The sequence below is a fragment of the Athene noctua genome, chromosome 10 (genome assembly GCF_965140245.1).
Source record: "Athene noctua chromosome 10, bAthNoc1.hap1.1, whole genome shotgun sequence".
Taxonomy (NCBI): domain Eukaryota; kingdom Metazoa; phylum Chordata; class Aves; order Strigiformes; family Strigidae; genus Athene; species Athene noctua.
The window spans coordinates 22,367,029-22,390,254 of NC_134046.1; the positions used below are offsets into that span (position 1 = coordinate 22,367,029).

At 39.4% G+C, this 23,226-nt stretch overlaps 1 protein-coding gene across 6 annotated transcripts in view; it reads right to left on the reverse strand.

Annotated features, from left to right (window-relative positions):
• Nucleotides 1-23,226, reverse strand: part of RAF1 (Raf-1 proto-oncogene, serine/threonine kinase) — an 80,470-nt gene that overhangs the window by 25,037 nt on the left and 32,207 nt on the right. For 2 of the 6 annotated variants that reach the window (XM_074914409.1, XM_074914407.1), the window contains exons 1-3: nucleotides 19,512-19,903; nucleotides 8,806-8,861; nucleotides 434-649 (exon numbers count right to left, since the gene is read on the reverse strand). In XM_074914409.1, coding sequence (XP_074770510.1) covers nucleotides 434-640 — 207 coding nt within the window. In that variant the 5' untranslated portion in view covers nucleotides 641-649; nucleotides 8,806-8,861; nucleotides 19,512-19,903. Of the gene's footprint in view, nucleotides 1-433; nucleotides 650-8,805; nucleotides 8,862-19,511; nucleotides 19,923-23,226 lie in introns of those variants that run through there. The other 4 variants (XM_074914404.1, XM_074914408.1, XM_074914405.1 and 1 more) reach the window with 4 other exon arrangements.

The following is a 23,226-nucleotide window of genomic DNA, read 5'->3' on the forward strand; positions in this document are numbered from 1 at the left end:
GGGGAACTTTGCATAAGACTATTATTAGTACACTCAGCTCCAAGAAATCAAATAGAAATATTCGCTCACGAAGTTTCACTTCAGTTTTAACTACCATACTTCACTGTGGGCATTCAAGTGAAGAAAACGGTGACAAAAACCACTAACAGGCATCACTGTTTAGGTCAGTCAACCACTGTCTTTTAAAGTTAAGTATGTAAGCAAGTATCCTGCTTGTGTATATCGGAAAAATACAGCACTGAGGTAGAGAGATACAGGTTCTCAAAATACAGATACAATGCTTTCAAAGTATGTCCTCTAGAATTAACAAACCAATGACAACACAATCACAATAAGAGCTTTGTGAAGCTTGGCATTCCTCTTGCCAGACACGTCATAGCATTAGCAAAGGGAACGGTACGACGTTTCTAACATAAAGGTACTGTAGACTTACCACTGTGCGCTGCTTGTTGGGCAAGAAAACACGAATGGTATTACTAGTTTTGGAAGTATCTGATATTTTGCCATCATCAGATGCTCGGCGTTGATAACCAAACTGCTGGACGATAGTAGGTGAAATACAGTTTGGGCCATCAAAGACAGAATCCTTGAGTCCAAAACCATTACTGATAGTCTTCCAAGCTCCCTGAATGTGCTCCATTGATGTGGTCTAAGAAACAAAAATGGAGAGTCAGGGAAAATTACAATATCCTCCACAATAATGTGGTACTCGCTCCTCCTGAGACAACAGACCTCACAGCGTCTTTTGAAAGCATCTGAAAACTGCACTGCCTTCTCCCTTGTGACATGATCAACCTACACACACGGTACAGTTCACCCACATCTGCAAAATCAGCCTTAGTCTTGAAAGCATTTGACTTTCTGCACATAAAGAGATCATCAGTAATATACGCACAATTCCTCTTACTGCATCTCTGGTGTCACAGGAGCAGTTTACCATCATGTTAGTTTAGATAATCAGTGCTGAAGGGCCTTCAGAAAGGTGGCTGGATGCTAGCTGCAGGCCAAAAGAACAGTCCCGTAAGCCAGATATGACATGTAAGCATTATCACAGACTGTCATATTAGGAAAAAGGCCCAAGAGGAATTATAGTAAAAAGCATTCACTGAAGAAATTCCATTTTTATCAGTGATTTTGGGGCTTTTGTTTGGGGCAGGGGGTTTTGGTTGTTGGCTTGTTTTGTGGTTTGGTTTTTTTTAAAGGGTAGCAAGTTTAATACTGTTAGGGTACAACAAAATACATAACATTTTAATAGTATCACAATTTACACAGTATGAAACAGCAAAAAAATTAATTCTAAAACCACACACACACTCTGCTCAGCTACATTTCACCATAAACCTCTCCCAGTGCAGGGACCCCTGCATACCTCCAAATCAGCACACAGTACTATTTTTGCACACTCAGGGACAAAGTTAGAGGTACCAGTTTATTTTTTTCCCCAGCTACCACAGCTTCAATGCAGCTTGAACCCCAAACGCACCTTATTCAAAACTAAGCAAAAACAAAGTCTTAAACAGTGACATGTACTCCTTGCTAAATTTCCAAGTAGCCAGATTAATTACCAAGCTTTCAAAAAGAAAAACAAAAATTTAAAAAGGAACAGTGAAAATAAGCATGGTAATTCTAACTTCCTAATTAATTGCCTCCATAAAACATCTGAGAAACTGATGTCCAGAACTACACAGTGCAAGTGTACATCTTTTGTCATGTTAGTAGATTGTTTCCAAATTAATCTTCAGTGGTTGTGCACACCACAAATATTCCTCATCACCTCAATGAAAGGTAAAGAAAGTTGTATTAAAGCTGCAAAGTCAAAGAGCAAATCAGTCAAGAAATGCCAAAATAAAGGTCTTCCAGGCAATCTTAATTGCCTTATGGTCCAGGAAATACTTACGCTGAAATACCTACACTGTTCCCCTGAAATCATTAGTAACTTAATTCAGTACATAACACAAAACACTCTTTTCCTGAACACCGATCAGTACCTATTAGAGTCTAATTTCATGTGTGGTCCTGTACCTCCTTTGTTGCGAATTATTTGAACACTACAATTCACTTCCTCATGCCCTTTTGTGTAGCACCCATGCCAAAAGAAAAAAAAAAAAAAAAGGGAGCTCCTCTTATCCCACACATTCACATGCTTATTTCAGAGAAAAGACAACGATGTTTGTTACAGTTGAAGAGCTAAAGTATTGAAATTAATGGAAAAAAAGATGTCCAGTATTAAATGTGCATTTTCAGATGCCCAGAAGGATAAACTTTGAATTTCAGAGTGTTTTCACTCACAGCACAACTCTGAAAAGACTTAGCTAGATTTGCAAGCACCCAACATTGCTACAGGCCAAAACCCAAGTCTGACTAGTAGCTAGAAAGGAAACATGTAACAACAAACTTAAAGAAAAAGGTTTGGTTTCTATGAAGCACCTACCATTGCATGCCAACTCTGCAGCAGAAAACTCTAGGCCTCTTACATTCTCTCTATGAAAGGATCTTTTGGTCAGTTCATGAGCATTTCTTTCACTGACAACATACCCAACAACAACATGCATATTCCCTCCTTCCCTCCTGCCAGTCGTCATTCCTGCTTCAATGCCATCAGGTGTGCAGATCCAGTTGTTCAAAGGTTCAAAATATTTAAACCTCAGTAAGGTTTAAAACTCAATACCCAATCAGCATCTAGTAGGATTCAGATACAGCTAAAAAAGAGTAACTCATTAGATGGTAACAATAAAAATCAGAGTGGAGATAAACTGTTAGGTAAGAGGGGTAAGATGAAACCCAGACAGCTTATTACTCTTTCCTCCTCTTACCCGCTATGGGCAAGCCTACTTTATTTCACCCTTCTAGGTAATGCATGAGACAAAACAAGAAGAGGAGCTCAACTGGATTTCTCTACTACGTAAATTGAGATAAGGGATAGCAGGGCAACCACCAAAACCTCTTTGCTGTCACTGCTCATCTAAGTTGACAACACCCTAACGTTAAAGTCTTTGTATTTAATATACTGACATGCTGCCAACATTTCCTGAAAAATTCACGAGAAAACAGGAAATGACAAGAAATTCAAACCTGCACCTTGAGAAAAGCTGTTTCATACCAAAAAAGGTACTTCCCTGCTCTAATGGTGTTCTCTCATCCAAATATGAAAGCCTACTGCATACTGTAGAAGAGCCTACTAGAAAAGACATTTTGAGGTAGTTGTACACACAGTCAGAAAAACTTTATAAAGACAGCAATGGCTAGCAGTCTTCTGTACAATGCAAATGTCAATTGTACCTTTGATTATGCATCTGCATCCTTCCCTTTCCAAGGATCGCTGCCTCAAGTAAGTGCTGGATTTTCCTAGGACTGTGTATGTCTGGCATAATCCTCTCTTCCAGCAACACCCTGCTCTCTCTTGCCACCATGCCTCATCAGTGCATTTTTGCCATCTTTTCGGCTGCAGCTGATGACTGTGTCCCTGGCAGCTTGGGTTTGCTCACAGGTGTCAAAGAGGTTTTTTTCTAGAAAATGAAAGCATCTCTGCACCTCAGCAGGCAAATTTAAACCATGCCATCCTTAGCTCTCTGCCCTGTTTAAACTGAAGGCTATGGGTTCTACTCACATGCTTCAAGAAGGACCCACCACTGAAGGGAGAAGATGAGAACTTAGCTCAGATCTGGCTTGGAGTGGAGAAAAACCTGCAAGTGGCCTGAGGGTGAAGGGGTAGGGGAGAAGAAAGGGAAGTTTAAAAGACATGAGCAGTCTTCCAGGGAGAGACAGGGAATTCATGATGAAAAGTTGCTAAAGCTGCTCTTGCATCGATGGTACAAGGACATGCAGTTGGTAAGGTGGAGCTTGTGGAAGAAACAGAAGTAATCAGTTGTCCTGTTGCTGACTTTTGCAACTGTTCAGAGGCAACCCTCATGTGGGTGACAGGAGGCTCCAGGTCCTCAGAAATACCTCTTCACACAGGCCAAGAGTCATCTAATCAAGAACACTTCAATTCTGAAACCACATGGGAAGCCACTGGACATACCCACTTCTCAAACCTAGTCACTGTTCTCATTCCAAATTATTATCATGAAAGAATAGAGACAGGCATAAAATCTGCTTCTTAAGAAGTAATTTACAAATGAGTTACATCTTTCCCATGCCCTCTAGTGTAAGGAAAGCTAGCTTAAAAAACTATATGAATATATACAAAAATATCCACTCTGAACTCAAAAGCTCACTGCATAGATAAATATGAGGCAAGAGAATTAGCATTGCAACTACTTGACCAGCTTTGCACTGACCAGAAAAAAATATATAATCTCATCTCTTCTCCAACTCTCTCAAGATATACCCCAATGCACTGCAGTGAAAAGATGTCTGATGTGTTCTAATGAGAAATTTAATTTAAACTAAAGGAGGAAGGATTTTACAATTTTGTCTCCATAAATATGTAATTCTTAGTTTGTCTATCGCAGAAAAACTAGCTTTTCTCTGTTTAAATGAGTTACAAGCCTGGTTTTGAAATGTTATCACTACCAGATAGAAGATTTATGTTTATGCCATGCTCAAATAATCCATTGCCAGCTGAATGTTTTCAGGTGTCTCTAAAGTTTTTCTTTAAAAACTTTTTTTCTTTCTGCAACTCTTCACTCTCATGAAAATTACTTCAAACAGACTGTCTACAACTGAAAACTGCAACAGCAGCATTCAAAGAATATTTTAAGATAGCATTCAAAGAATATTTTAAGATATTAAAGTATATCAGTCCCCTGGTAGATCCAGTACTGCTAGGAAACTGATAGTGATTCATTTCATATTAAACGTTCTATCTGAGCAGAAGAAAAATCTCACTATTCCTTCACCTGCCACAGGTATACCTGTCACAGCACACTGTGACCAAGATTGCACTTTTCATTAGTACTTTTTGCATAGATTACAGTTTCTAATAATTAAGTCATTTGAACAAGCATTAAAACCAAATGCACGAAACAGCTATGTAATGGGCACATCTGACAGTAACAACTTCCTAGAGGTCATTCACTTATATCCACTCAGATCATATACTTGTATCAGTTATTCATATCCAAAAGATACTTCAGATTACTTTTAACTTTTTCTATGACCAGTAAAAAGTGTTTTGTCTGAACTGTTAAAAATTTCAGTGTGTCTCCCTAAGGAATGCTGAAACTGGTAATGAAGAAGCTGAAATATTAAGAGGATACAAAGCTAAACTCCTCTCAGTATAGAGCTTAGGTACTTTGCCTTTTCCTTTATTTCTGAAACAAACACCAAAAACTTTTAAAGAAAATGTAAATGCAGTTCCCCTTCCCACCACACACATGCTGCCATTTTTATCCACACGAACAATTAACAGTCACAGTTACATGTAATGAACTACATACCAAAGGCAAATCACCACAGAACAAATCCATTTCAAAATTAAAATTTTTGTTAGAAAATATAAGCTTCAGAAGTTGCTTGTAAGAAAAGTTTTCATCTCTGACATAAAAACATCAGTAACACATTTAACTGTGGTCTTTTCTCAGTTCCCTCCCAATCAGTAATTCTCAATTTCTTTAATATTGCACAGGGGACCACTTGCCTGGGGGGGGCAGGGGGTGGGGGTGGCGGGAGGAAACCCACACCAAACAAGTATAGCAGTATTTTTTAAAAGTAGCTTTTCTTATCAGTAGAAGATAAATATGGACCCATATCTATATTAATAAATAAAGCTGTGATCCATGTAAACATAAATGCAGGGGATGAGTTAGGATCAGACTAGCAACCCAAGCAGATCTCTCATATGTCTACAAGATTGGTGTTTATCTATTGACACAAAAAGGCAAGCTCTCCCCTAAGAGAACTAACAACAAAAAAATTTTAAATTAACAGGAGGAAATGTTATTGTTCAGGGGAAAAAAAAAAACACCAAAACCAAACAACCCCCCAACCAATCAATACTGAAAGATCACACATATAACTTCTGCCTCGGTTGTTCTGACCTTGGAAGTTTCTTTTCTCACCTTTTTCTCTATTTCTCTGAACCATTCAATTCTTAGTCACTACTTCAGCCATTATGCTACTAATGTAACTTTGAAGTATTTAAGGAAAAAAAATAACATTGGTTTTCCAACAATTGGGCTCTACAGTAAGGAGGGCTCAAGCAATACAACTGTCTGACATGCTTTCAGACTGGTTAATCCTGTGCAAGAAAAACCTTTTTTTTTTTATGTAAGAGTAACTTTCAGAGTAAAACTTTGGTGAGTAAGCATAAACCAAGTCATACTACTTGGATGTAGTAGGCTGTACTTTGGGCTCTGGTTATTTATATTGGTTATACATATTTATCACCAAAACTATCTTCACCTTTGGCCACTCTGTGCCTGATCTCTTGATTTAAACTCAAAACTCCCACATCAGTCACCTGTTTCTTTCCACATGAAATTTCTATCAAGTTCAAAGTGAAGCTCTATAGTTTCCCTACAAAACCTGAATTCCTTCATTAGAGAAGCCAGAGCACCAAACACTCTGCTTGTATCTAAAAGCACATGAAGAGATACAGAATGCAAAATCCTTCCCTTTCCCAAAGCAAAAAACAATCCCAGGTAAAAAGCAAGATGCAGCAAGAGTTTATATAGATTCGCAAAAAACATTTATAAAATTGCTATTAAAACAGCTATGAAAGGAAAAGGCAAGCAAGGAAAGTACAAAAATTTTGAACAAGTTTTCCTAATAAAGCACCAGAACACTATGTGACGGAGTAAATTCTCTACTTTTTTAGTATAATAATCTATAATTTTTATCTTATAATCAAAATTGATAAATATTGAGGAGTGGCAACCCAATGTTTTAAATGTGTTCTGTTAACAATATGAAGACTATTAAAGCTGGTGATGTTTAAGACATTCTCATTTTTTAATTTGGTAAATTTAAATGCATTACTAGAAATAGAAAACATACTGAACACTGCTTTCTTATATCGTATTGTACTAAAATCACATTACATGACATTCTTGTCACGCTTTGCTTTCTTGTTTCTTCACTATCATGTTACACTCTTCTCAGTAGAATCCTCCAAAGACAGAGAGATCTTTAAAGCAGACCTTGCGTTCCAGAAGTGGGGCTAAGAGTTTACATGTGTATTGACGTTACACAGACAAGACACTTCAGACAAGCGTTTTTTTCCCCCCAAGTCTTTCAATCAACTATACATACATTCCCAGACACGTGCCTATTTGCATTCTGAACTTGCTCATGCTTGAATTGTTTCAAGTATGGATGAAAGCCCCAAACTGTATTTACAGTTGCCTGGAACTCATCCACTTTACAGCAAGGATGAAAAAGTTACTCAAATGTCAGCAATCCACCAAATGCCCTTCCCACACAAGTTCTCAAGGATTAAACAAAAGTGACTGAGAATCTCAGCAAAGAATTACAGGCTCTGTCCTCCCTCAGTTGCATGTAGTAAATGAAATAGCACTGAGGACACCACCACTGAGAACATTTAAACTAACCTCAGTTTTACAGGAAAGGAATATAGTCTAAGATTAGGTTATTCAAGTAACTGCTGGGAACTGCTAGTAATGCAGGTGAGCTGTACAGTTCAGACATACCACAGTTACTGTTCAAATATTGCTGCAAAATACCAGACAATGCTAGATTATCTGTACAATTAGACAGAATAGAATGCAGTGATCCAGCTAATTCAAGAGTTAGGTGTTCTCTGCATTCATTCAGGGCAGCTTTAAACTAATACATCTTATTTATTAAATGTAGGCTCTGTGCCAGAACCAGCAGTGCCACTGGGAAGTCAATACTGCAGTTCTAGGAGCCTGGGCATAGAAATAATGTACAGATCAGAGGGGAGGGAGGGAAGGCAGGGAATAGGGGTAACACCACCAAGAAATGTTTGGAAGGAGTCTTGAGGTATTTTTGAGAGAAGATGGAACAAATGATTTGCCTTTGTATTTTATAATAAAGTGCACCTGGGAATAGTTGAACACATGTTTCTGCAATGTAAACTAAATCTAACGTGATACTACTTGAGTATTTTAATTACAAACTGCCCAGGACAGCTCTGTCAACTTCATTTTATTGTTTCCTATGCACTGGTATTTGCAAAGAAGCCTGCATAAAATGGCAAATAAAAAGTGAACGCAATTAGAAATTACAGATTGTACACAAGCAAAATTACTTAACCATGTCAAATATTTACTGTCCTGACTGCCTCCAAAAAGAAATTATGCTCAATTTTAACTCATTATCTCACTAAATACATCCATGAAATTACAGATCTAGTTTGGGTGGGGTTTTATTTATTTAGCAAGGTGCCATAAGACTTTGTTTCAGAGGTACAATCTCAGAGAAAAAAAAAAGCAACAACCACCAGTTGGTTTTAAGATAATACAGATAATGTCACAGACATGATTTACATTAGGTCTGGATTATTCACCACAGATCTGTAGTTGTGTGGAAAGGCAAATGCTATTTGGAAAAAAGAGGCAAGTATCAAGATCTAAAGATCTGTACTGAGGAAGGGCTTTCTCCCTGGAAAGTAAATATCCATGGAGACTGACTAAAGTAAGAGCTTAAGTTAAACATACACTTCTGATAAAGCAAACACTGGAGCAACTGTAGATATCATATCAATTTTGTGGAATTTTTCAAAAAACAAAAAAGCAAATTTTAGTAGCAGTGAAGGAATACAAGCACAAAGTTCAGTTGTGATAGGTTTCCCTCTCCCCAGGAAAGAACCAGGGACCTCAGAAGAAAGAATGGGACATGGTAAGGAGGAAGGGAAATATAACCAGAGAAAGTTATTTATACCTTTAGTTTTCCTTTAAGCGAATGAAGTCCTATCACAAAAGGATGAAGTACATCATCTGTGGAAGGCAACACAAAAAGAGAAGGTATTTACTATTTTAACAGACAAACTTACATAGATGCACAACATACCAAATTAATGACAAAAAAAATGTTCAGTGAAATACATCAATAGTAAACTTATCATCCTTCTACTGTTAAGAATTTTCAGGGCCTCCTAGCTTCTTATTATTTTATGCAACATTTCTGTGCAATGAGACACACTGTGTAAAGTCAGACTGCATGACAACCAAATGCTACCCCAGCTCAATGTAATCTCATTCTTATTCAAGAACATCATAAGAATCTTCTACAGCTAAAAACTCACTGAAGTATTAAATACAAGTCCCTCACTTTACAGAGAAACACCTTGCTGATTCACAAATGTTATGACAAATCTTGGATCCACTACAAGCAAACAAAGTAGTAAGCAGCTACGCCTCTGAAGGCTCTCTGTATCTTGCATATAAGCATTAACTATAAGAGGAAAAATTTCTAGGGAAGCTGAAGAAGTCTTGATTAAAAGACTGGAAGCTCAGATTAGTTAAAGAAAGAAGTGCAAGTCAAACACAGAAAAATATTCAGTAGATAGTAAATGGTAAAATGCTTTCTTACCCAAAGTTCCCATCCTAATTCACAATTCCTAAAATAATCCCATGCAGAAATTATTAGAAAAGGCAAAGATGCAACACAGTCACAGAATCATTGAGGCTGGAAGGGACCTCTTGAGATGATTTAGTTCTACCTCACTGCTCAAGCAGGGTCAGCTACAGCAGACTGCCCAGGACCACATCAGTTGGGTTTGAGGCAGCTCCACTAACACACACTCCACAGGCTCTCTGAGCAACCCATTCCAGTGTCCAACCACCCTCACAATAAAAAGAAGTGTTTTCTCGTGTTTAGATGGAGATTCACGTGTTTTGATTTGTGCTCACTGTCCCTAATGCTCAGTGACAGCACCAGCGAGAAGAGTCTGGTGTCCTCTTCATTCCCTTCCATCAGCGTCTTTATACATTGACAGGATCCCCTGCAAAGCTTTCTATTCTCCAGGCTGAACAGTCCCAGGTTTGGGGTTTTTTTTCATGAAATACAAGAAAGCGTACATTAAAAAATTCAAGAAGAGATCTTATACTGATAGCTCACTTTTGGTTAGAAGTATGCTCTCTCCTGGATAGAGCAGGTGAGGGAAAGGCTTCAATGATTTTACCCAAGTCAGCAAACTCCCAAAGACTAACAAGAAACCAGAAGAATGCTTTGGGATCTCCACCTTGAGTAACTTACTAATTTTAAAATTAAAACCTATTTACAATCTGAACTGTACGTTTACCCTGCTTACTAACTTGCATACCTCTCTACATTTAGGAATGTGACATACAAAATACTGTGAATATGGTTTCCATTGTGGAAAAAGACAAACAAGGAGACTGGGGAGAAGGGAGGAAGTATTTCTGTCTTTTGCACACTTGAGGAAAAGCTGAGATCTTTAGTTCTAACAGAAGACAACCAGTCAGCAATAATGACATATTTTTAAAATAACCCACAATGAATCAAGAGGGAGGTGGTGTTGTTTATTTGTTAACAGATAACATTACTGAGGAATAAGGTGTGGAAAGTGATGTGACCAGAAAGTATGTGGGGGCAAAGAAGCAAAGAAAGGCAAGGAAGATCAAAACCACTGTAAGAACCATAAGAATAAGCAGAGGACCAAAGAAAGACATCCTCATAGGAACAAATATCAGCATGTGGTGGTGAGGGGGAACTGCTCAGTTGGGGTTTTTTTTAAGTAGCTAGGTTGACAATTAGAAAACTAATAAAAACAAGGATACAATTATGATCCTCACATTTAGCTAAGAAGTCAAGAGATTTGTAAAGACCAGTTCCTGAGAAAAGCAAGAACTAGAAACTGAGCTGTAAAGAGTCTGGGACAAACTTTGAGAAAATTAATACAGTCAATATGACGGACAATATTAGATGAAAAACTGGAGAGAAAACTAATGGGGAGGTGTAGACATTTTACAGACCGAAAATCGAAAGCATTTTTATTGTAAAAATCAGCCAGAAGAAAAAGGAATCTCACAAATCAAGAAGAGGAGGCATAGCATAAAACAAGTTTGATGGGTTGAAGAAGCAGGTACAGTATTTGACCTGCAACCAAAGTAATAGCTGTAAGGGAGTAAAAAAAAAAATCACATATTCTTCTTGACAGGCGAGAGGTACATGAAAAACAAAAAAATCAGTAAGAACAGTTAGTAACAGAACTGGCAACAAGGAGGGTTTAAGAAGCAAGAGTTGACAAAAATACCAGCTGTTATTGTAGATGTGAGACTCAATTAAACCCATGTAGAATTGTTCACCTAAGACAATGGCAAAGCCAAGAGAGAAGAAAACTACTCTGTACTGAAGGAAGTTTGCCTTCTTGCAGGATTTCCACCTGAGATACTCCACAGTGCAAGAGAAGGAGCAAGGGAAGCAGGTGTTTCATAATGGGAACACTGAACTCTCACACAAGTTGATCACTGATCACAATTCAGTGCCAAACCACTGCTTTTGAAAAACTAAAAATTCTGCTACAAATACACATCTAATTGCACAAATAGCCAGAATGAGTTTGAAACAGAGTTTTAAAAATTATAGGTTTGTGTTTTAGTGTTGTCATGTCACTTGTGAACTAGATGCTGACAGTTTTAGAAAATACACCTGTTCCATACTGTATTTAAGATTAGGTAATCACAAACATTAGAGAATTTAGTGCTGTGACTCAGACAGTCATACATCTGCATATGTGATAATCTCTATGTGATACTTCTACAACTGAATCCTAGTGTTACACTATTATGACATTCTTGCTGTTTCCTCCAGTTTTCAGTACAATCAGTTTGGTAGATACAACACACTGTCACTGGCAGTGCTGAAAATCTATTCCCAACAAAAAATACTAGTTTTTCTATTGTGTGAAGGAACCATCAACTTTAAATTTAATCTAAAGCAGCTAGGCTTTTTACAAGTTACAACAAAAAGCTCCTACCACACTTATTCCTGAGCTACACTGTTAATTCCCTGCCTTTAAAAGTCACGTGGCCTATTTAAAGTCTCCACATGAGAAACTGAGAAAGACAAAACACTCAATATACAAAGGAAACAAAAATTAAAAAAAAAAAAAAAAACAACTCTGCCAGACATAAAATATGCAAACAAAAGTGAAAGAATCTTTTTACTATGGCACTATTATTTGTGGTGACGAAAGAAAAAGTATTTTCAAATGTAAAAGAATTTTAGTCTTGATCTGCCTGACAATTTTGAAAATTTTCTTCAGAGCATGCAGCACTTTTGTAAAACAAAATAATGCCAGGTACTGTCCTGTAATTTAACATTACAAGGGCAGATCTTACTGGAATAGGTAAAAATAGCACTAGTGAACATGCCAAAGGAGAGTCTTTCCACTCTATGGCCAGTGCTTAGATTGCAACATCAGCTGGCTCTCTTTTTATAACCTCTTGACTGCCAGTGAACAGTTACATAGTCAACTTAAAAGGTTTGAGAAATCTAAGAGTAAGCTCTGGAACTCACTTTCAGCTGAAATCAATCCACTGTATCACTCTGACACGAACACTTTGTTTCAGCATGCTATTATTGCCTGTGTAAGCTTTATACTTGCTTCTAAAGCACTTAACGCAGATGAATGATGTAATTCAGAATATGGTTTATTTTTTGTTAAATGTCAGCATAAAATTAGAGGCTTGCACATTTTGTTTCTTTTGGCTGCAACACACTCTGGAAGCTACTTAATTTACTACATTCTCTCGCAGCTGCACATGTGCCATCCTCCAATGAACCCATTTTGGCCCGTTTTTGCAACCCCTCAACTGCAACCACCCTGGAACAACCACGCCCTAGCACCTGAACTCTAGATGGGCTTTTTTCAATGTTTCCACATAAAGATAACAACCGTCACAGTATGAATATTTAAAGCTGTTAGACCAGTGATCAAACTGAGACAGAAATGTTGTTTTGCTCAAAGAAATTCATGCTCCTTTGCCAGCAGCTTGACTTACAGATGACTGAAATTGCTTAGCTTTCTAATTAGGTAGAAGGGAAACCAGTATCCTCCCATCTTCAACACCACGAACAGGTTTCTGCCTGCTCATGCCTATAGATTAATATTGATTGGACGTGGCTTTCAAAAGTTATGGGAGGGGGAGACAGGGAGGGAAAAGAAGGCTATGAAAAAAGCAGGAAACTATTACATTTTTTTCCCTTGATCTAAGAAAAACTGAATGATCATCAATATATTGAACTCTCCTTAAGTTTGAAAGTGCTGGCATAACCAAAAATATGTTTCTTACTTGCACACGTGGCCCCAGCACTGTGTGTCTATATGAGGACATATACAGAAGTATCACACAAATTCAAAAGTAGAGTTTAGACATATTTGCCATACTTGAGTTTTACAATACCCATTTTACAAAAAACCCTATAAAATTACAAGAACTGATAAAAATTATTTTAGTGGGCTCATGAAATAGATTAGACCTGAAGCAATTCAAATTCTATCAGAAATTATCAAAATAAGGAAAATATTAATCTGACACTAATCTCAGAATTAGCAATTACCAGGTAAATTGTGAACTTCTGGAATTCTAAAAAAAAGGTTTTATAGAATCTGAAGCTGGAGTCACATTCTATGTCATAGACAGGATCAACTTTTCGGTGAAACTTATAACAAAGTTTCTAAAACAAAAGTTAAAAAAAAAAAGTTGTTACTGTTACCAAAATACACCTTTTCAAATGGAAACTAAAGAGGTAACCACTCATCTCCCAATTAAGGGGAATTAAAATGCACCTTGCTTTTTCTTTTAGAATAAATTTATAAAAATACTGTACTTTCTATGATAATTTGGGAATAACATAACTAGGATTTTTTGGGTAGCAATAAATCAGGAATTTTTTTTTTTAAATCATTACAGTTGTGGGTTTTTTTTCCCCAGCAACACTGTCACCATTGAAGCTTCCAGTCTAATGGTCCTCCCTACATTTACTATATTAATTTGCAGGACTATCCCTCTGTTATTCCTATGGTTTTGTAACAATTCCATGCAAACAAAAAGGAGCACACGTAACTTCACCTGTTTCGCTATGCTTACTTTACTTTCACCAAGAAACTCTTATGTAAAATCTCACACGTAGTTTCTTCTACACAGGGAAAATTATAGAATAACGAATGATAATTTACTTGCTTGTCCAACAAGCAGTCACAGTGGGGGAGACACAGTTCATCTCTTCCACAGGTAGGAAAAGACTAGGGAGAGAGCAGTGCTTTTTGTGGTATGTTAATAGACTGAACAGACCACTCTAGAAAATACTGAAAGCATGACCAGACCTTGAGCAAAAGCTGTTAAATGAATGCGGATAGCACAATAAAGTGGAATATGCAAAACCCAGCACAAATTACTGATAGAGTTGACAGGGACATATACTGGAAGCAAATGACTAGCAAAATAAAAGACATTACAGAAAAAGAAAAAAGGTTAGTTACATATTAAGGTTTCTCAACATATACCTAAATGTAGGCCCTAAAAGGTGCAAAGGCATTAAAGACATTTTTCTTCTTGTTGTGTGCCACCTTGCATCTCCCTCCTCCTAGTCTCTCCAGGTAGGTGTTCCTGAAACACTAATTTTCAAAACTCTAGCCTGTTCTATAGTGAAAAAATTTATGTAACAGAAGACTATAATGGGGGCTCTGAGCCATTTTTTAAAGTCTAAACCTCTGAGCCAGCTTTAATTAATATGGTTAACCCCATGCCACACCCAGCTGCAAGTCAGTGAGGCAACCTCCCTCTGGCTTGTGAACTAAAAATATACAAGATGTCTCAACTGCTCTTAACCGATACTGCGTATTTCAATTGGAATGCAACATTAATTAACACCCTTTTTTCAGCTGTTTGTCAGAAATGAAATATTTTAGGGTCAAACCAATAGCAAGTATGCAACATAAACTGAAATCTGAAATGAAGCAACATTAATACAGCAGCGAGAGAAAACAGGCAGTACTACCGTAATCAACTCAACATCTGCAGAGCCACAACACAGCAAGTGAAAGAGTAATGAAACTGAGAACAACAAAAACAACAACATAAAAAGGGGCTTATATCAGAAGAGCTGGAGATACAGGTCCCATTTGCAGATTTTCAGATAGTGCAAAGAAAACAAGGCAGAGTCACTTACACATTCACCACATGCACAGATTATTTGCAAGGCAATTCTAAAACTCTTTTGCCTGAAGTTAAAACCAATCAGCTTTGATTTAACTGTGCTACTGCTCTGCTTGGTTTATGCAAGCATGCAGGGTACGTTTAGAACATGCATAGGAGAAATGGCAGAACACAGACACACCTGCAACTGCAAACAAATCCAGTGACCTGCATTTGCCACTGTATTGTTCCACATGAATCCAGCATTTTTCTATGTTAAAATCTTCACTCTAAAAGCTTGTCATTCCCCATAAGCAAGCAAAAACCTCTGGAAAACTTATCATTCAATCACACTATGTCACTTAAAACCCTGAAAAAAAAATGGGTTTAAGTCTTATTCACTTAAGTAAACTTTCTATTTATCAATTATAATTCTTAGCTCTGGTCTACCAAGAAAATGCTTTACTCATTTACAAATGACTCAAGAACAGCGCTTTGTTTATCCTCATCTACTGTATGCACTGCAGCATTTCAGTACACAAGATGACCATATTCTATTAAACTGTAAAAGGTCAGTACACATTGCTGCAATAAAATCAACTCTGTGTGAAACAGACGACATTTATAATACAAACACAATATTCAAGTCACTAAAGGAATAAACGTGCGCCAGCTGCTTTTCAAAGCAAAATTGTTGTTTACAAAAAAATAGTGTACGCAGCAAGAGCCAACAGAGCACTGAGAATTATTCACAGAACTTTGTCCAAAACAGACTATCTTTTCAGAAAAACTAGGAACATCGCTAAATACAACTTATTTTGTATGGGTAATCCAGACACGTATCTCCTTCACGCTGTCTCCAAATGCATGAGCTAATGCATGCTCATTGCTAACATACCTTGTGAAATTGTCAGAAAGCTAGCATTTTTACCTGATTTCCTCGTGTTATAATAACTCCTCTTTCGATTCTTTTCTAGACCTGACAAAATGTTTCCACAACCTTATTCAACACACAATGGATATATTTCATACCAGAAAATATCGAAGAGTTTTGCACAAGCAATTACACAAAATCTATCCAAATTGGTACAATGCAGATGTGAACACATCTGCTCATTTACAGATTAAATTTATATGAAATTTACTGAAACCATGCTTAAATTACCATGCTTGAACTTTTTTAGTTAAATCATGTTTTAATCTTGCTTTGACTATTTTTGTTACTTCCCCAAATAGATAATTTTGACTTATGCAATGTGATGTTTTTAAGAGAAAGAAAACACCGACTTCTATTTCTCTCCATACAGTTAGTCTTTAGATTTCTTCATTTTTGAGTTAGAAGACGGTCCAGGAACTTAATTTCTTATAAACAATCATCCTTTTCAATTATTCATTTGTTTCAAGCTGAATTTGCATGGAAGTTTTGGAAATTCAACTGCACAAAAACCTTTACTCTTGTTTCCTAGGCAACTGGTCTAATGCGACCATTCCACCCAGCTGTCCTTTGCCTCTCCTCCAGCAGCTCTTGGAGACATTAGCTTATTTCAACTAAACAGGTAGGTAGAGGCATCAAGAATAAGAAATTCCCACAGGCTACGGAAATAGGAAGCCAAAGTATGGGAGAATCCTTCACTCTCCCAGCCTCTTCATCAGCCAGGGCAGCACAGCCCAAACCTTTGGTGTGTCAGCTGCAGCAGCACATCACTACATGACAAAACCAAACCAAGAAAAAGCCTCCCTCTTGTCCAGCTGGCAGACCAAGGAGGTAGACAAGCAACCTAAGAATAGAGGGAGAAAAAATCTGGAGGATGTTTAACTAAGACAATAGCAAAGATGGGGAAGCAAGGGGTGCCACACAAAGGTGTGGCAAAGGGAATGACTGAAGGTGTCATGGAAGAGAAAGACAGCATGTTTGCAGCAGAGATGATCAGAGACCCAAATGCAAAACTGTACTGAACTAGACTTTGTTGGTTCACTTGCTCTTGTAACTTTTTTAGGAATATAAAAATAATTTAAACATTCTGTATCTATAACACAAAAGTGACTTTATCAGCACAACCCTGGCTTTTGAAACCAACTGAAGACTTATTTATACACAGTAATTTGAGCTAACAGCTTTGGTTCCCATCTCCTGCAGAAATTTTAGAACCAACGGCTCTCACCAACCCAATTTAATTTGTTTTCAAAAGACAGAAAACAAGGAAAACTTGTTTTTTCCTCAGCTCCTAGTTTCCCAACAGTGAAAGAGCCAAATAAATAAACTGGGGGGAGGAGGGGTGCATATGTCCCAGAAGAAACTAGTGCTGATTTAGCATACCAAGAAGTGCTGACCAATGATTTCCGTGGGTCATGTTTGTGGTTTATAAAATATGAGTTATTTTAATAAGTTGTAGTAAGTTCAGGCCCTGAGACAGCAGTAACTTCATATGTAATTTGAATAGACTTTGTTGTCATTAAAGAATAGAAAATGGAAAATTATAAGTAAATACCAAAGGCATTCAACAAAAAAAAATAGTTTTATATCTTTGCAAAAATCATAGATATTTTCTCTGCTACTTCCAGATTTTCTTTCGAAGCAGGTTAGTCAGCAGTGTTGCACAATAAGTTGTCCAGTACTGTAGATATTAAGTATGGCAACAAACCATATGAAAAACACATTCCAGATTTCTGAAAGCACCACTGCTCCAAACCAAGTAAACCAGTTCACTTCTGATTTAACAATCTAAGATTAAATTGCTTGCCATATTAATCAGTCAGCCATTTAATGAACATATATGCAGATCCATACCTTTTTTTATGATTAATTGTAACCTTAGGGTTTACCTTCAGAAAACTTTCATTAAGACAAACAAAATTAAAGCCACTTCCATTCTGAATGGGTGTCCACAGAACAGATTTAACCGAACTGCCTAAAATTGTCTCACATTCACCAATTCAATATTTTCTTCTGCGTCAACACTACAGACATGTCCTAAAGGATAAGTATGTCCATTCAAGCTGTATCCTAGTTTTACACAGTGCAGTGATTCTTTATGCAATATTTGGAGCTATTTCAGAGGCATTAAAATAAAAGACATTTTAAAAATCTTTCGTACAAAACTATTTTCAGATATTTTATGTTGGCTTCGGTTCCGCAAGAATCTCAGTTTTACTCCATCACAGACCCTTTTTGATTCACATACCTACAACCTACTAACATACTAACGTTGCATCTGGAACGCACACTGCGCTGAAGCAATTCCACTACAACTGGTTTTGAGATCTCATTGTTCTAGGTCAGGTCCTGTATTTATGGATGTCACTTAAAGGCTAAGAAGGAAAAAAAATTCTACACAAGTTATTTAGCCTGACGTAGGCAAGACGAACAATGGACAAGAGACGTGCTGCTGTTAGCACAGGCAGGTTATTTGTGTGTACATTTAGATTGTAGATAAAAAGAGTCCAGAAGCAGCGCAATCCTTGAGCCCTGGCTGCAGAGTAATACCGTTTCTACATGGCAAAGTTGGAACAGTTCAGAAGAAAGTAGGAAACTAAAGAATCTTACTCCAGTTTTCAAATGCCTTTTCTTAAACTGGATTAAAAAAAAAAAAAAAAATCAAGTAAGCAGTTCAAATTGAAGAATGCCTAAGCAGAATGCATTCAGTTACGCTAAGATAAGTTAAACGCATTTTCCGTTCTCGGTTCAGGAGACAGCAGATCAAAGTAACAGAAATGTTCGGGAGTCCCCGCTGGAAGCACAGGAGGGACAAAGCTGCCCGCAGCGAAGCGGAGACCCGAAGAGGCCGGGCAAGCTGAGCCAGCGCTGGGCATCCCCCCCGCGACCAGGGCACCGCTCCAGGTGCTGCGGGATGCCCGCTGCTCATCCCGCCCGCCGCAGCACCAGCCCAGGCCGGGCGGTGCGGGGCCCCGGGGCACACCCGCCCCGGCCGCGCAGCCCCCTCCTCCCCGGGGTTCCGCGCTGGCACTGACAGGCGGCGGCCACGACACACCTCCCCTCCCACCTGACCCGCCACGGGCCTCAGACCCCGGCTCCCCCTTCCCGCCGCGGGCTCTTTTGGCACCGTCCCCGCTCCCGGGCCCGGGCCGCCGCGCAGCCTCTCCTCTCGAGGCGGGAGCCCCCGCCCGGGCCCCGCGGCGGACAAGGCGGCCCCCCGGCAGGGACGCTGGCCCCGGCGGCGGAGGGGAGGCGGCGCGCACTAGACGATCCGACCGCAAAGGGCTCGGCGATGAGCCGCAGGTACGGAGACGGCCGATTCCCCCCTCCTTCCTCCCCCGGCCCCTGTCAGGGGGCGAGCGGCCGCCCTCCCTCGCGCCAGCTCCCCTCACGGCCGAGGCGGCGGCCGGGTCAGCGCGCCCGGGGCTGAGCCGCCGCTGGCAGCAGCCGGCGCCGCTGCAGGCGCCAGCACCAAGGAAGGGAGAGCCCTTCGATCCCTCGTTCCCTGCCGTGTCCTCCGCCGCTCACCAGCCCCACGCTGCTCCTACCTATGTCACTCCCCCCCGGCGGCTCCCTCCAGGCTCTTGTTCCACTCGGCGCCGTTCGTTTCGTTCCTCATCTAAAATGGCGGCCTCACACCCAGCGAGACATTTATCCTCCGCCCATCGACCTCTCGGCACTCGGCTCCTTCCCTTTCGCCTGTCTCTCCTTCTTTTCCCGTTCTCCCTCTCCCCGCCTCTCGGCCTGGCGGCGGAGCGCAGAGCTATCGATAGAGCCCGCTCCTCCCCGCGCCCCCGCCCCCTCGTCGGGCCGCCATTTGGGAGCGGCGCCGCGGGGTGCTCCCGTCCCGTCCCGTCTCTTCTCCTCCCTGTCCCGGGCACAGGCCTGGGGATGGGGGATGAGCTCTGCCGCTGCTCCGGGGAGCTGGAGCGACTCTACCAGGGCGACCGAGCCGCCTCCCCTCAGTCCCCCGCAGGCGCTCGCGGCGCTGCCGCCAGCCTAGTCTTACGGTCGCCTCCCTGCCATCCCGCGGCCCCCGCTCCGCCCTGCTAGATCCCCTGGTTGTTTGACAATTCATTAAACGGGGTGCAGCGGCAGCGAGTTAACCCACGGGTTAGCGGCGGGGCCCCGCGGGCAGGGCCGCCCCCTGCCTCGGCCGCGCTTCCAGAGCCCGTAAGTCTTACCTGTTCAAAAGCAAAGCCTGTTTCTGAAGGGAACGGGCAGAAATCCCCAAGGGGCGGTACGTGCTGAGAGGGGTGGGGTGTGAACTGCTGGGAAAGGTATTTGGGGAGAAATTTAAAAAAAAAAAAAAAAAAAAAGAAAACAGCATGCAACCGTTTTTTGTGGAGGAGACAGGGAACAGCTGTCAGACAGCAGTCCCGTGTGTGCAACTGTACAGCCTCCGTGTAAGAGTGAAGATCCTGAAGGACTCTGCTGTCTGTTAAGTTACTGCCAGTGCACCACAAACTAACCTAGTTTAGGTCAGGCTTTGAAAATGTAGAGCACTGCACTTTAAATGGTAAACAGTTAATTTATCATCCCAAAACAAAACTTCTAAGGATAGCCATTGTAGATTAAAACAGTTCTAGAACTGTTTTTAAGAGCATACACGTTTGCATTTAGTCATGTAAGTTACATTAATTGTTAATTAAATAAGCACTTCTCTACAAAGAGCCTCTAGCAAAAATCTCTCAGCCTTATTGGGATTTCTCTGCAGAGGAAGGTTTATTCTGATATAAACCAAGGCTTGAGTTTAGCTAAAGTCACATTAACCTCACAGAAACCTAGCAAGGGCAAGGAAAAAAAAAAAAAGGCAAGCACTGCTGGGCTTGCCTCTCCTAAGCACCAAATAAGAAAAAAAAAACCAGTCTCTAGCTACTGGTGCCCTCCAGGAAGAGGTGTGGTTGCCAAATAATAGGAGATTGAAATGCGGATGCCAACCAGGACCTCTAGAAAGCTGAAACAGAAATTTCCATCTCTCTAGAATACTGTGATTCAGTACATTATTCCCATATGTTTTAGAAGTTATACACTTATTCCAGGGTAATAATGCCTTCAATTCAGAGGACACTGCTAAAAGAAAGATTTAACTAAATTTTTGTAGTGCTGTTTTACAAGACAAACCATATGGGATTTCAACCTTTCTATTAGGAAAAGCGCTTATTCTCGTTTTTCTCTTCCCCATTGTCATGGGCTCAGACCTACCAAAAAGAAACAGAAAACCAAATCCAGGACAAGACAGTATCTGCCAAGGACAAAATTTTCAAATTTTTATAGAGTAGCTTTTCTCTTAAATGTCACATTTAAACTGAAGGAGTCTCTGATGCACATACACAGTTTACATGACTAACAGGAGTCATATCCATGTATGTGACTGCAAGAGTTGGCCCAGGAGAAACAAATAAAGCACTGTGTGCAATAAATATTCACATGGCTTAAGACTAAGCATATCCATGTAATATGGTAGACAGTAGTACAGATTTTTGCAATATGCAAAAGGAGCTTAAAATATTGTAATGTAAAATATGAATAAGAACACACCATAAGAAGCTTAAAAGGAAAAAGGGAAAGAAAAGAGGAATAACCACCTCAAGAAGAGATGGTTTTGACAGAAGACCCTTCATAAAGTTTTAAAATTAAGTGAGTAAAAGGATCAAGGATTGTACTCATGGAACAAATGAATACAGCTATCAAGGAAAGCAGGCCATATTTCAGATAGCTAAACAATGGTAGCACATGCAAAGAAGCACAATAATTACAAGAAAGAAAAAAGCAAACAAGGAAGCCAAGCAAAGGAACTCAAACATTACAGCACTGAAGTAGAAGGGAAACAAAAATTGAACAAACTTTCCAAAATAAACTGAAAATTATTAGCATTCTTCCTGAGGTTGATCTGTCTTGTGTTTAGTGGTTGGGTTTACAATATGTTTAACATGTGAATGTCCAGGTATTAGACTTTCATTTGTCCAGGAATATAATCCAATCTTACATTTTCACCATCTGAAGTGTTTTCTACCTCTACAAAAAGCAGCCTGAGAGTAAGAAATAGTGCTTCTAAGGTTTAGAGTGTACTGAGTTAGTGACAGTAACTGTTACCTTGAGATGTTAGGCAAATCTGTCTAGTGGTTGTAGACCTGGGAACTCCCTTTCATCCGGTGGGTATGTCACCCAGGCAGAGCCATCTCAGCTTCACAGACTTCAGTCTCCTCATAGTTAAAAATGGGATGAATGATTGTGAGTGGCCATCTTTGAGAAGATTTTTAATACTGACTGCCAAAAAGCAGCATGTAAAAAAGTTAAACCTATTACTTTGTTGTGGTTTGATTTGTGATGTGCAATATTTCTGTATTCCCAGTCTACTGTGATTACTTGGGGAGTCTCAAAATATATAAAATGTTATAAGGGGCATTGTATAACCTTAACTGTGTCTTTAGTACATAAAATACCTATAAGCCTCAGAAGAATTGAACAGCAAGAATTAGGAGTGTAACGCTGGCTGGGAAAAAGAAGCAATATATACACACAATTTATTATGGAATTTTGGGCATCAAATCTTACTCGCTTACTCTTCAAGATGAGGATTGCTATAGACAATCTTTGCCATTTTATCCAGGGTTATGCAATCTGAGCCACATTCCAAGCAACGTACTTCTGCATGTTATTTTCATATATGCTATAAATTATTCTCTTATTCCCCCATAAGAATTTATTCTTTTGAGTAAGAGAACGTTGCTTAGGAGAAATTTCAGTCAAGTTAGATGCAAAAAAAAGTCCATTGTACAGAGGCTGTGAAGAAAGTGGCCTTGAACAAATCGAGCAATAGCAACCTAGAAGATAAGTATTCCAAATAAGGAATATCTTATTTGTATGATGATGCATAAATTATTTATACTTTATAGTTGAGCTGAAAGACATTATTATTTCCCCATGTCACTAAAGTGATCAAAGAAGAGGGGTGGGAATGTAATTTATAGTTTGTTTGGATTTTTTCATGCACTGTAGAATTTAAATTGCATACATTACTTTATGACAATAGGATATCTTATATATGAAGCTGTTAACAAAGCAGTAAACTTGTTTTGCTGGAATGGAAACCATAGTACAGTCTGTTCACGTTAATTATTGTTGTTGTTTTATCCTGAACAAACTCTTAACTCTTTATTTTATCTATATCCAACTAAATGTGGTTGTTATTGGGCTGGCTGCGGTACATACCTTCCTCCACTCTGTTCAGCATCTCCAGCCAAATGGTGAAGCTAAATC